The 12,770-nt window shown below is 39.9% G+C and overlaps 1 protein-coding gene across 5 annotated transcripts in view; it reads right to left on the bottom strand.

Moving 5' to 3' along the window:
• Nucleotides 1-12,770, bottom strand: part of LTBP1 (latent transforming growth factor beta binding protein 1) — a 197,738-nt gene that overhangs the window by 38,545 nt on the left and 146,423 nt on the right. For all 5 annotated transcript variants that reach the window (XM_057415458.1, XM_057415455.1, XM_057415457.1 and 2 more), the window contains 4 exons: nucleotides 12,633-12,755; nucleotides 10,439-10,561; nucleotides 4,663-4,785; nucleotides 1,335-1,460 (listed from right to left, as the gene is read on the bottom strand). In XM_057415458.1, coding sequence (XP_057271441.1) covers nucleotides 1,335-1,460; nucleotides 4,663-4,785; nucleotides 10,439-10,561; nucleotides 12,633-12,755 — 495 coding nt within the window. The remainder of the gene's footprint in view (nucleotides 1-1,334; nucleotides 1,461-4,662; nucleotides 4,786-10,438; nucleotides 10,562-12,632; nucleotides 12,756-12,770) is intronic.

Below are 12,770 nucleotides of genomic sequence, written 5' to 3'. Positions count from 1 at the left end.
CTAAACCACAAAGAGTGTGTGTGATGTCATACTATACCTAAATATACAGCACTTACTCCCCTTACATCAGCATAACAGTACTCGTACCAGCAGTGTATTACATTTCATTAGCTGTTATATCACTAACTATAGCATGTAGCAGGTTATAGTTAACCTATATAGTTATATACTAACTATGGCATATAGCAGGTTATATGCCTGCTCAGATAATAATGCCATAATGCTTATTACCCTCTGGTAAAAGTAGGGGGAATAGATGCAACAGTCAGAAGTTTCAACACACCGCCACCGCTGAAGGAAGAACCTTTTCACTGTCCCTAAGTGAACTATGAGAAGAGCTGGGCCATGAAAACAAATCAAATATGGATCTATTGGCCTATAATCTGGGACAGAGAACAGTTTGCTTAATTCTTGGATGCTAGGGATCCACTAGCTGTAGGTTGTAACAGTGAGCTATGATCTGCTCAGTGCTTCTCCTCTACATGCATTCTGCCGAACTACTAGCATGATTTTTTTTCCCCTTCTGAACTTTTCCCACAAGGCTTCTTGCCTTGAACAGCCCTCTCATCCATGAGAACAGCCATTCATCATCCAGAATGTAAATGAGGGGAAGTAGAAAGTAAACGAGGGGGGTTTTTGTTTTCTGCCAGCATCACTGACTACACAAAACTGCTTATCTTCTTGGTATCATTGAGCACGACTCTCCTTTTTTAAATTCAGTGTAGAAGAGCAGCATCACCTCAAGTGCGCGCATGCCATTAACTGGCTTTAGACCTGTAAAGATCTGATTACTGGTATTATTTACTCCATTTCTGCCATTTCAAGAAGGTCTTACCCACTGAACCTCATCAGAAGCGTGAGTTCCAAACTCACTTTACATGCATTTTATATATAGCAAGGATGCGAGAAATAAATATAAGACAGAAATAATTTCTCATCTATGAAGGTATTTTCACATTATTGCAGGTGTCTACTGCTTTCATATATCTTAACATCAGAATGTCATTCCCTTCTTTGCCACAGTTAGGTCAGTATTCATTGTGTAATCTACTATTAAGACAACAAAATTATTAGAAATCAAGAAAAGTAAAATACAGCTCGTAACAAACATTAACTCCATTATGTTGCCCATTTCGTACATTTCCTGTTACACTTCTTAAGATTCAAACAGCAGTATAACGTACCAGGCACTTACAAGAAAAAACACAAAGGACCTTAGATGGCAGACTGCAGAGTTAATAGTGGATTTGGGGTATCAGACCCAAAATGACCACTTTTCTCGCCCAAGTAATAACAGCAAATCAATAGGAATCCATTATTGTAACTTGCCTCACCTTCACATCTTCGGTGATCTGCAGATACAGAAAAGCCCCTTTCACATATGCACTGGTAGGAACCATCTGTGTTTAGACACTCCCCATGAGGTGTGCAAAGGTCAGATCTCTCACATTCATTGATATCTGAAAACAGACACATTAATTGCTTTGCAAATCATGATATCTTCAATATTCAGCCTAAGTTCCATTAGTCTTAAAAGCAGCTTTGAATTCCACCAGCTGCAGCTATGCAAAGAGCTATGTAAATGGGGCTCATTTTCCAGAGTAACCAAATCTTCTGGGATCATTCTTAAGCTCTGTATAGGCATCAGTATGTTCTGCTGCATCATACTCTCCCTGCATCACTATCTGTGATGATGAGCAGATGAGAGTGGTTTATGAGTTATCAGTACAAGCTCTGTACTAGCCAACATTTCTTCTGTGTTAAGGGAATTCTCAGACTGCTCCACCTCATTGCTTTCTGACTGCTGCGTGCTGGTCAGCTTGTGCATCTGGATCCATGCATTACCAGCAGGTCTAGACTTGCATCTTTCCCAGTAGGCTGATTTTGTATAATTTCAAGCCAAATGCTGATGGGGAGTGGGAATGTTCCCAAAAGGTTGCTATACAAGAGCCTGTCATCATTGCTTTTCTTTGGTTGTGGTTTGTTTTTGTTTTTCTTTTTTAACACAGAAAGCACTTTTCAAACACTGCCTTTCAAACTTGTGAATTTAAACCCCAAGCACTGCTTTCTAACCGATCTCTCATCTTAACAACAAAACCTGCCATCAGTGCTTAAGGACTGCATTTAATCATTAAGGAGGTACTGCTTTCACATGAATTACCATTCACATTGTAATTGCACTTTTGTATTTTGCTTTACAAAAACCTATTAAGAAGTTTTCAACACCATGCTGAGATCAAACACGAAGTTACAAACAAAACTTACACATGTGGCTCATCCATCCATCACAGATACTAGAATTTCTTATTCTTAACTGTGTCTTTTGTTGCTTAGGTTCTGGCCATTGTTACAGCCATACAAAACACATCACAGTAGGCAGTATTTTCACAGACTGGAGAAATCATGATTTCAATACCATCATTTCAAGACCCGTGACACCCATTACAGAGTTCTCTTTAGATGCAGACTGATTTTGTCCTGTGTGTAAACTTTCCAGGCCAGTGTCCTGAAGTCATGGCACATGTGGAAAGAACAGAGGCAGCTCGGGGGAAGGGTACTATCTGTGGGAGGTGCACAGGGAAAAGTCAGTGCACTGTGCTTCATACAACACCTACATGTATAAAGTTTTCTCTGAATTCACAGTAAATGCAGACCAGTGGCACGCTTCCTGAAAATCTCTGACAGTCAGGTGAGGTGGCAGACCAGTGAGAAGGACAGTACAGTGCTTTCTAGGACCCACCCTGTTCTCAAGACTAAGCTGTCAGGTTCTTCCAGCTGCCAAACCAGGTAGACTGATGTATTAAAAGATAAGAAAATTAACAATGTTAGGGCAATGGAGTATAATTTATCTGAAAGAGCAAACTGGTCCCTTTCTAATGTTTTGGACTCTTGCAGATTTGCTTCTTACCAAAACATGTTTCTAATTCCTATCACTAGTCCAGATTCAACTTGCAGACACTGCATTCTGTGATAACTTTGCCAGTTCAATTTAATAGCGTTCTACTTTCTGTTACTGTTTCCTTTGAATATAATACGGCTATGCTCACGTCACCTCTCTTTTTTTTTTCTTTTTTAATTTTGTACAACAAAAAACCCCGGTTTTAAAGCATTCAATCCATTCCCCTCCCCTGGCCATCAGTTTTTTGGGGTTCATCTCTGACTGCTCAGCCTCCATTTTGAACTGTGGGCACCAGAATGTCAGTGTACTGTGTGTACAATGTGCCAAGAGCAGTGGTATCAGTGCAAACTAGAGGGAAAAAAACCTGGCTTACTCCTGCTGCATATTCCGATTTACCAGTCTTCTGGGGAGTGCGTTAGTCCTACTGGCCATAGGGTTGCACTGGAAGCTCACATTCAGCCGAGTGTTGCTGACCCCTAAATCCTTCTCAGTAACCGTGTCCCATAAGGAAGACCATTATCCTACAAGCATGACTGAGATCCCTTTTTCAATATAGATACAGATATTTTGAAACACATATTGTTTGCTCACTTGGCACTAGTGGCCTGTTATCTGGATCTCTTGCCATGCATTTCGTATCTCCAGGTAAGTTTTCTCAAAAAATGTTACGTGGTTTTTTTTCTTGCTATTACAGAACCCTGACAGAACCAACTTTCACTCATTTCAAAATGTCTCATTCTAGCTGACATTTAAATCATTTGGAAAGTACTGCTGAAATGTAAAGAAGTTATCATTTACGATACAAGTATGGCTACCCTTGTCCAGTGAAAAGTACAGAACAAGAAAATATACTGAAGACACCCATCCTTGACAAACAAAAATCCCACTATTGCATCCTGTAAGAGCTTAACAAGTTCTCAGCCCAGTAAAAAAAGTCTAACCATGCTCAATTCTGCTAGCCAAAGATCCCCCTTTATTGCTCTTTCACCGCATCCAATTCTTTGCTATTCTAACATGTCAGTATTCATTGTATCAGCTCGTTTCTTCCATTTGTTTTGATGTTGATCTGGCTATTTCTCCAGCAGTCTCACTCCCCTCTACAGCAAGTTATTTCTCAGGGTTGGTGGTTTTCTTTCTCAAGTGTGGTGCTCTTACCTGAAATGGATTTTTAATTTTCATTCATACTTTTCTGTTAAAAATACTGTCAATACTGTCTGTCCCTTGGCTGGCTTATAAGTACTTCCTGTTTTGCTATATTTATCCACTTAAAAATGAAGCCTATGTACTACTACTTTATACAGTGAAGAGAATAGAGTATCAAAGCTGGCTTTGATTTATAGTTTACGAACAATTCTCTTTTATCTGCTAAAGCAAGGTCTAATAGGTCACTTCCTTGAGTTGAATGCAACATTTTCTGAATTAGAAAGCAGCCACAAAAAATACTCAGAACTTTTACAGCAAATTTACTGTTGGTTGCACAAGGTCTTCAACATAGACGAGCTGGAAATCAGACTCTCAGCTCAAGTCCAAACTGTGTATTAGAGAGGTGCCAAGGAAAAGTCCAGTCTCCTGCTCCCTTCAGCCTCTTGAAAAAGTTTCTCAGCATATATTTACAGAGAGAAATAGAAAATGGGAAAAAAAAGTACTACAATTTACAAATGGGTTTCTCTCCCTTAGCATGATCTGTGACTATCACAACTTATGCTTACAAACTTGCACATTTATTATAATGATCCAGGTATTTTTTTATAGCTACTTCATACCTTGACATCCCCTATTCGCTATCTGCTGGAAGCCATCTGGGCAAGTGCATTTGTAAGACCCATCAGTGTTAATGCAATTTCCTCGAAGGCAAATATCACTGTCTCGCAGGCATTCATCAATATCTGAAACAAAAATATCACCGAATTATTAGATAATGCAAAAACTGATAAAACTTAGATATTAACATAGCAATTTGAAGCTACAATGCCCTATAATAACCATGTGCACACGTGTGGAAATCATGTTTATTAAGCTTTAGGATGTCCATTTAATTCTCCTTTCATCGTATCATCAGGCTTCTTGTATGTCTAGAGAGCTTTGAGTTTGTATGTCATTTATTCCTAGTGAACACATCTAATATGCCATCTGCATCTGTCATGAAAGCTATCATAACAAACCTTTACACCACTCTTTACCCTACTCCAATGGTGACCATGGTGTTACAGTAAGGCAGTTAACAAGAAATCCAAGCAGCCGTACATTTAGAAGACAGACATTGAAATTGCCTACTAATGCAAAACATGCAATAGGCATCTCTGGACGTGTTTAGAGCACTACACAGAGATCCCTAAGCTGGAAGTGATGTGACTCAGATGGCATCCAGAGTATGGGCAAGCTAAAGCAGAACTGGTGCGTCATACACCAGACAAGACATGCCTGCAGAGACTGCTCACAAAACAACCGCATGGATAGGAGGCTTGTAGGATAGGGACCGCACTGCACATACTGATGTGTCAATAGTTACTGTTTCATGCAGCTCATGTGATGCAATAAAGCCCTTTCACAGGCTTAGCAGCTTGGTTGCAAGGCAGAAAAGCTGCTTTTGCACAGTGCAGCATCCAAGCCATAAATCCAGGTCCAGAGTCAGGGAATGCAGTCTACCTCCCAGCTGCCTGTACACTACACATCAAGCCTCAGGCCGGCAGACTGTGTCTTGATATCCATGGGATAAATGTTTTGACTGACACATAGGAGGGCAAGTTTCAGGATATAAACCAGATACAAAGTAATCAAGTATTTCAAGAACTGGCATTGTTCCCACCTAAAGTCTTGGTGTTGTCTTTCAAAGGGCTTAAAGGCAACCCAATGGAGGAAACAGAGCACAGCTCTGTTAATCCTGTGGGTACACGATTAACTCAGTAAGTGCCTACCCTCCAGCAATATTATACAGTTTTTTTCACTACAGCTGAAGATCACAAGCCATTTGATGACTGTGCCCCCAAGTTTTAAAAGCAAACAGAAAGAGTCAAATAAAAGAAGCATCTGAGAAGCAATTTCCCCCTGCCTTCACAGTGCCCTACCTCATAATTCACTGAGTCTATTGCTCAGATAATGCAGACAGTTTCCTTTGAAAAACAGTTATCAAAGACTTTTTCCACTGCTTTTGATTATTCTCATCTCTTAAGCATGGATTCTAGCTGATTAGAATTGTAACTTTTTCCTGTGTTGCAGGAATGAAAAATAACTGTAATTAAAAATGAGGACATGCCCTCATTTCTACACTTATCTCTGGAAAGCCCACGCTGTATCAGACTGCAATTATCCTTGGGATTTAATCTATTTGATAAAAATAAGAAATAGGAATAGTTTTCTTAGATAAATGAATGTTATTGCAGATAAAACTGCACTTAATGCTGACAAAGTTGTGACCTTTTGATAACCACATGTTTTATAATAATTTTTGAACTGAGAAATAAATTGTGGCTTATTTAAAACAGCAATTAATTTTGACTAGGAACATGAGGGAAAAAAATGAATGACTCCCTTGCGCTGAGTTAATGCCAAGTCTCACAACAAGAAGGTGTCTTCTGCCAAATTCAGTCAAAACTCATTATTTTCCATAAGGTGCATACCTCCTGCTCTAAAATGCAACTTTTCACAGGTCCTATGGTTGCTGCATAAGAATGTCCAGAAAAATCAGAGACAGTAATTCATGCTTGTGATCTTCAGTGCTTTTTACTACCCTTTAAACGTACGTGTCTTGAGCATTCTGGCTAGCAGAATCTCTGTAGGCTCCTAGGAGAACACTAGAGCCTCCTTTTCCAGTAACCTGACTCTTTTCCAGTAACCTGAGTTCTTTGAGATGTATAGTTGATATGTAAGCCCAGCTGGAACACATTTATACTTCATGTCTGTTGTGACAAGGCCACAGGTTCACTCACTTTGTGTTCCCTCATTTTCAGGGCAACACAGCAGAAAGTCTCAATGTCACTTCGTCTCAAGAACAAGATGCTGAATGAGAACATAAGGCAGATAGAATATAAACATATATGTGGTCACACATCTTGAAGATCTCTGACTACTAGGAAATAACTTCTTTTTCTATCTTCAGGTAGAAGGTTGTGTGTACAGACCAGCTGAGGATGGTGGGCTGTACTTCCAGGCTACTCATTTCCAAGCAGATAATAGCAAGTCTCTACAGGTACTTTGGCCTTGGATTACATGGTATACAGGCATTTATGAGAGGAATGGACACATGGACTACTGCTCTCAGATAGAACTGAAGGTCTCAGTCCAGCTTTTTTGTTTTCTGAAGCCTTCAGTGCAAGGATGAATACACAGCATGTACACACCAATGTATAGAACAACTATTTGCAAATTAACTTTATTCTTAAGCAAGTGGAATACTGTGCAAAGGCTTCCAGGCAAAACCACTAGCCAGAGAGCTGTAAAATGCACAGCTGAAAACGAGCACAGCATAATTCTGCAATATCCCTAGAAGTCTGCACAAATGTATAATGATCAAACCAGCAAACTGCTTCTTGAGCTGCTACATTTTTAAGAAAGCTTCTGAAGTAGAAGAAATCCTTATTAAATAATTACGCACATTTCTTGCAAGTGATTTGCCCATCACTGTGGTTTTATGGCCTGATACACTTTTGGGTATTCTCTGATGTGGCAAATGCCCATCCATCCACCCCTAAGTCTGAGAAACTGGACAGAATTTGCACGACTCTGTTCTTTTCACACAACTGTGCTTCGCTGTACCCACAGTTTTTGTCTTCTCTGTCCTGTTTTTGTCCTCCTCTTTACCTGTGTTAGAAATCAGGTAAATAGGCTAAGCAAAAAATCAGAAGCCATCATGAAGAAACACTGGATGTCTTCTCACAGTGATACTCTCTTTATGGAAGCTCTGCCCTGTGGTCCATGCACATATCTGGCTGAACTGAGTCATAAGGAAAGCCATGAAAAGAACGTGAGATTTAAGCTTGTAGTCAACTGAGTTCCCGAAAGGTGCACTGAATGCTTTAAGGAGCCTTCAAAAATAATTACATCACAAGGTGAGGAAAAACAGGTGTTCTTAATGACAACAGAACAAGCACAGTCTGTTCAAATTCCATTTCAAAGGTGCAAAAACCAGTCTGTAATATTCTGTATTTCAGAAAATACTGAAAGGATATCATGAAAGCACGAAATAATTTCTTCTACTTCAAGGGATGAATAGATTTTTTACAGGACTTGTAACATTTATGAAAATCTTCAGTGAACAAACTGTCTCTACAGAAATTAACCACTCTGCCACTGAGTGAAGAAGCCAAAAGATGTGGTTACAGACTGTTGCAAATGAGACAAAGACCCTAGGATGAGGAAGTAGTTTTACTCTTTTTCCTTGTATGATCCAATACCCCTTCTTTTGCCTTGAGGGCTTCTTAAATTATTATTTCTTGAAAATTGCCCTTGAACAGGATCAAGGAAGAGAAGCTGATAAAGCATGAATTTGCCCTGGGAGGCCACTGCATAGCGATGGAGAGCATCAACAGTCCCCATGACTACTTGGCTGTATGAAATGCACCAAAGCAGTCTGAAGAGAAGTTCTGACAACATTTGGTCCTCAGCTACAATGGACTTAATTTCTGTATTTCATTTGCTCTTCTTCACTACAAGATGGTTTAACTCACCATTTCATATGCTCACACATGCTAACAGCATTTACTAATTCAAAACTTCTCTCTGCAGACTTGATGGTTTGGAACACTTCTTCCTGAGGAACCAAAAATGCTTGAAATAGTTATGTATCCCACTCTCTCACCATCTCCCTCTGCTATGCAGAAGAAAGAGCCTTTATTGCTGAAGGTGGACAAGGTAAGAACTCGTGAATTAAACTGCAGCAACAGAAGATTACCATCATGCATTTGGGAAAAAAGAAAATCTAACACAAGGACAACAAAGCACTGCACAGGCTGCTTGAAGAGACCTTTGGAATCTCATCTGCTGAAGCCTGCTCAGAGCAGGTCAGACTGGTACCTGTCAGGAGTGACACCATATGGTCTGTTCTGCCTCTGGGAGGTAGGATGGACCAGTGATCCATTCCATCACATTTTTCTTTGATTCTTGACACAGCATCTCTGCATCTGTTGCAACTCATGAAGTTATGTGAGAACAAAATTCTTTGACAGAATTCTTTGAATTCTAGTGCCTTGCATCATCAGCCCACATTTCTTGAAGCTGATGCAAGTGATGCTGGTATTCACCAGGAACTTTGAGAAGATTGTGTTAAGTTCTTCTGTGACCACAGGATCTCTGTGCTGAGGAGATTTTGTAAGATATTCTTATTCCTTGTTGGTGAAAACTTCAAGAGATGCTATCACTCACTGAATACGGACAATTAGTATTATTGATTACAAAGTCTGGCTTGATATTACAGGTTTTGACTTGAGAAGATACCTTTTGGTTCTCTCAGGGGGACTGGCTCTTCTGCCTTTATCACTTGAAGAGTTCCTGACCTATTGCTGTGGGGGAGAAGGTGGGAACTGCTTCCTAGAGTGCTGTATGGAGGATAACCTAGCAGCAGAACACTATTAGGTAGAACACCAGTAGGAAACTGTGTCTTCCATGGTATCAGCAGCTACAGAAAGTACACCAGATACTGGAAAGCTTTTATGTGCAAATACCACATGCATGGTGAGACTTTAACTGGGAGCTTTTTTCTCCTCCCTCACTCCTAGGGTGAGATAAGGAAGCAACTGAGGTACAGTCTTTCCTGAAATTCATTACTAAGTAACCTCACACACTCAAGGTGACCATGACTAGCACAGCAGACTGACCGTATCAGGTGGTATAGCCAACGATGGAGAAGAAGAAGTAGCTTTGAAAGAATTCATTAGAAAAAAACTGTTTGCCAATTAGTGGGCAATTAAATCGTTCTCCGAGAGAGTTAATAAATGTTTCTGGTTTCTATAACACAGCATTTCTCCCTACATTTACTGTACCTCTTTCACCTCTTATTTTTGTTTTTAGAAGCTCAGTATGCAGACTGCCTTCTGAGACAGTGAAAGCTGTGAGCTCCAGCAGATCCCCCTGGAGTTTATCTTATACTAAATTCTTTCCTGCCAATGCACATGTGGAGTTGTGGCGGCTGGCTACAGGTTCCCAAAACAGCTGGAGAAGGAGTTTTAACTTAGCAGAGCCCCATATGAATAATATATGCTGGCAGAAGCTTTTGTAATACAGAACCTCTGAGTCAGATTTTGAGCAACAAGGTTTGGAAAGACTTAATTGTTTTTGGTAATAATGTCAACTGCTCTTCCAATCTTACTGTTGGAAACACATGTGCTGATTTCTTGTATGTGGAAAGATGACAGGGACTATTTCTAAGAATCCATTACATACGTGCCTGTGTAGGTGGGGACTGTTGAATGGTTGACAGTAAAGCACAGAGAAAGAAACAGAAGCAGTCTGTCTTTCTGCCCCATTATCAAAAGGGTTCATGCCTATAGCTGAAATTCTCAAGATCTCATTGAAAAAAAATGAATCAGCTTAAGTCTACAAACTTACCTTCACACTGATCTCCAGTGAATGATAGTGCATAGCCTTGACTACAAATACATCTGAAAGATCCTTCTGTGTTCCTGCAGCGTCCATTTGTACAAAGTGATCGCTGCTGGCATTCGTCTATATCTGTAGCAGAAGAGACAGTGAAATCATAACACATCAGAAAATGCCAGTCACTAATCAAATGGTACAATAACCATTCTGAACAAAACAGCAAAGCAGAGTGTCGGTATCCAGTAGTGGTTCTCTTATTCTTATTTATTGACAAATACAGACAGTATATAATGCATAAAAAACATGAAATTGCAGATTGGATGCTCTCCTTGTAATGACTGCGTTCAGCGTTCTCTCCTGTAGTGTCAGTATATATCCCTCAATCCACAAACGCATACACACAGACACACAAATGCACACTCAGGCTGCTTGAGAGCTCCTTTTGTTTCTTTTTTATCTGGCAAAGGTAACAAACCAGCCACTCCAGTGAGTCAGCAAAACCCACAAAATACTTTCCAGCAGAATCACCACCTTTTAACAGGGTGTGGTTTTCAGATGCACACTGACAGGCTGTTCTCCTATTAAGTTGTACCTTAAGGCTCCTTTAAATACTTGCCTTGTAACAGTATTAATCCTCTAAATATGGAGAAATGTCTCTTTGCTGCCACAACCACTGCTAATCCCTCAGCGCTTCAGTTCTTACAAACTGGTGTCAGCCTGGGTTAACAGATGGACTTGAACATCAAACCGAAATTTTCCTATGAAAAACTCAAAATGCTGGAGGGGAATGGCACTTTGAATTCAGAACATAGCACATGTCTTGTTTGAGCTAGGAAGCCTGTTTTCCCTCCCTTATTTATAAAATACTTGTTAAAGAACAGTAATTAAATTGATACGGTATGTTCTTAGTCACTTCTAGGATTTAGACACGGCTGAATGTCTTTCTGAAAATATTCTCCAATTCAAACAGGAGAAAGTTACTCAATGAGGTTTTTCAGGTCTGTGTTATGGCTACATAGTCTGACCTCTTGAGTAATGGTCCCTTGCGACCACAGAAGTTTTGTATTTAAGGATCACTGAAATCTGCAGAGCTGCATGAAGCATCTGGGCACGTGTACGGGTCCTTACTTTAGAAGGCTACACTTTAAGAAGAACAGTCTGCTCATGCCAGCTCAGCTTGGCAAGGGCCCTTTTCCATGAAGGCTCAGAGGAAGCAGTGAAACTTTGTCTACATAGTTTCCCCAAGACCAGTCTGCTGTGTGTCCTGGACAGCACATTTAACTCGCTCAAGACACTTCACTTACACTGATGTTTTGTTTCAAACTTCCTGACAAAGTTATATGAACGATCATTTAGTTTTACTGTATTATTTTTAGCACTCAGAAGTCTGAAAGTGTTTGGTGCTATACACAGACACTTAGGAAACCGCAGGGGGAAGGGAAAAGAAGAAAAACCAACATCTGACAAAGAAATGTTCAGGTTTCTGTGTACTTCCACAGTTTAGAGACATTCTCCCAGATTTTTACGTTTGGGGAGAGGTTTCAGTAAGTCCCCTCTCCCTAAGGATAAGGATATTAATTCCTCCTGCAAATACTGTAGGTTCTCTCTTAGACTACTCTGCTCTGACTTCAGACCTAAATTTGTTCTACTGGAGCAGTCCAGATGTGAATTTTGTTGAAGCAATGTGGAACCTGACACTTCAGGAGGTGCAGGTTCTGTTCTCAGAAATAAGACACCAAACTTTCTCTCTCCTAAACGTACTACTTGAAATGCAGTGAATGAGGCATCAGCTCAGTGTTAACTGACACTACTGGGTTCCAAGAGGATACAGCCTGCTTTTTTTCAGATTCCACTTACCCACATGAATGAAAAAAAAAGATGGACAGAAAGAAAAGCAATTAAGGCAGTGAAAGCCACTATCTCCAAGCCTCCAAAATGCTGAAGATGCCAAGGATTTGCAGAAATTCCTATTTAGCAATATAAATATTACTACATGTTCTTGATTTGCTTTATGACAAATGGCAAAATCTTCAATGTGACCAATGAAACCATAAAATGGAAATACATATTCTTATACTGTTGGTTATTTAGCTTCAGTATTGTACATTTGTTGATCCTCTGTTGAAAGGAATACTGTTAGATGAAAAATATTTGCCTACAAGGTAAGTGCAACCTAAGGAATTTTAATTGTACTTTTTCCTACCTTCACATTGATCCTCTGAAGCAGAGAGTTTGAAACCTTGGCCACAAATACATCTGAAAGATCCCTCTGTATTTTCACAACGACCATTTGTACAGAGATTGCCATACTGACATTCATCTATATCTGTGAATACAAAGA

The sequence above is a fragment of the Pezoporus wallicus genome, unplaced genomic scaffold (genome assembly GCF_028554395.1).
Source record: "Pezoporus wallicus isolate ANWC-B61680 ecotype Strahan unplaced genomic scaffold, APGP_CSIRO_Pwel_v1 contig_5352, whole genome shotgun sequence".
NCBI classification, from domain to species: domain Eukaryota; kingdom Metazoa; phylum Chordata; class Aves; order Psittaciformes; family Psittacidae; genus Pezoporus; species Pezoporus wallicus.
This window is presented reverse-complemented; position numbering and strand designations above follow the sequence as displayed.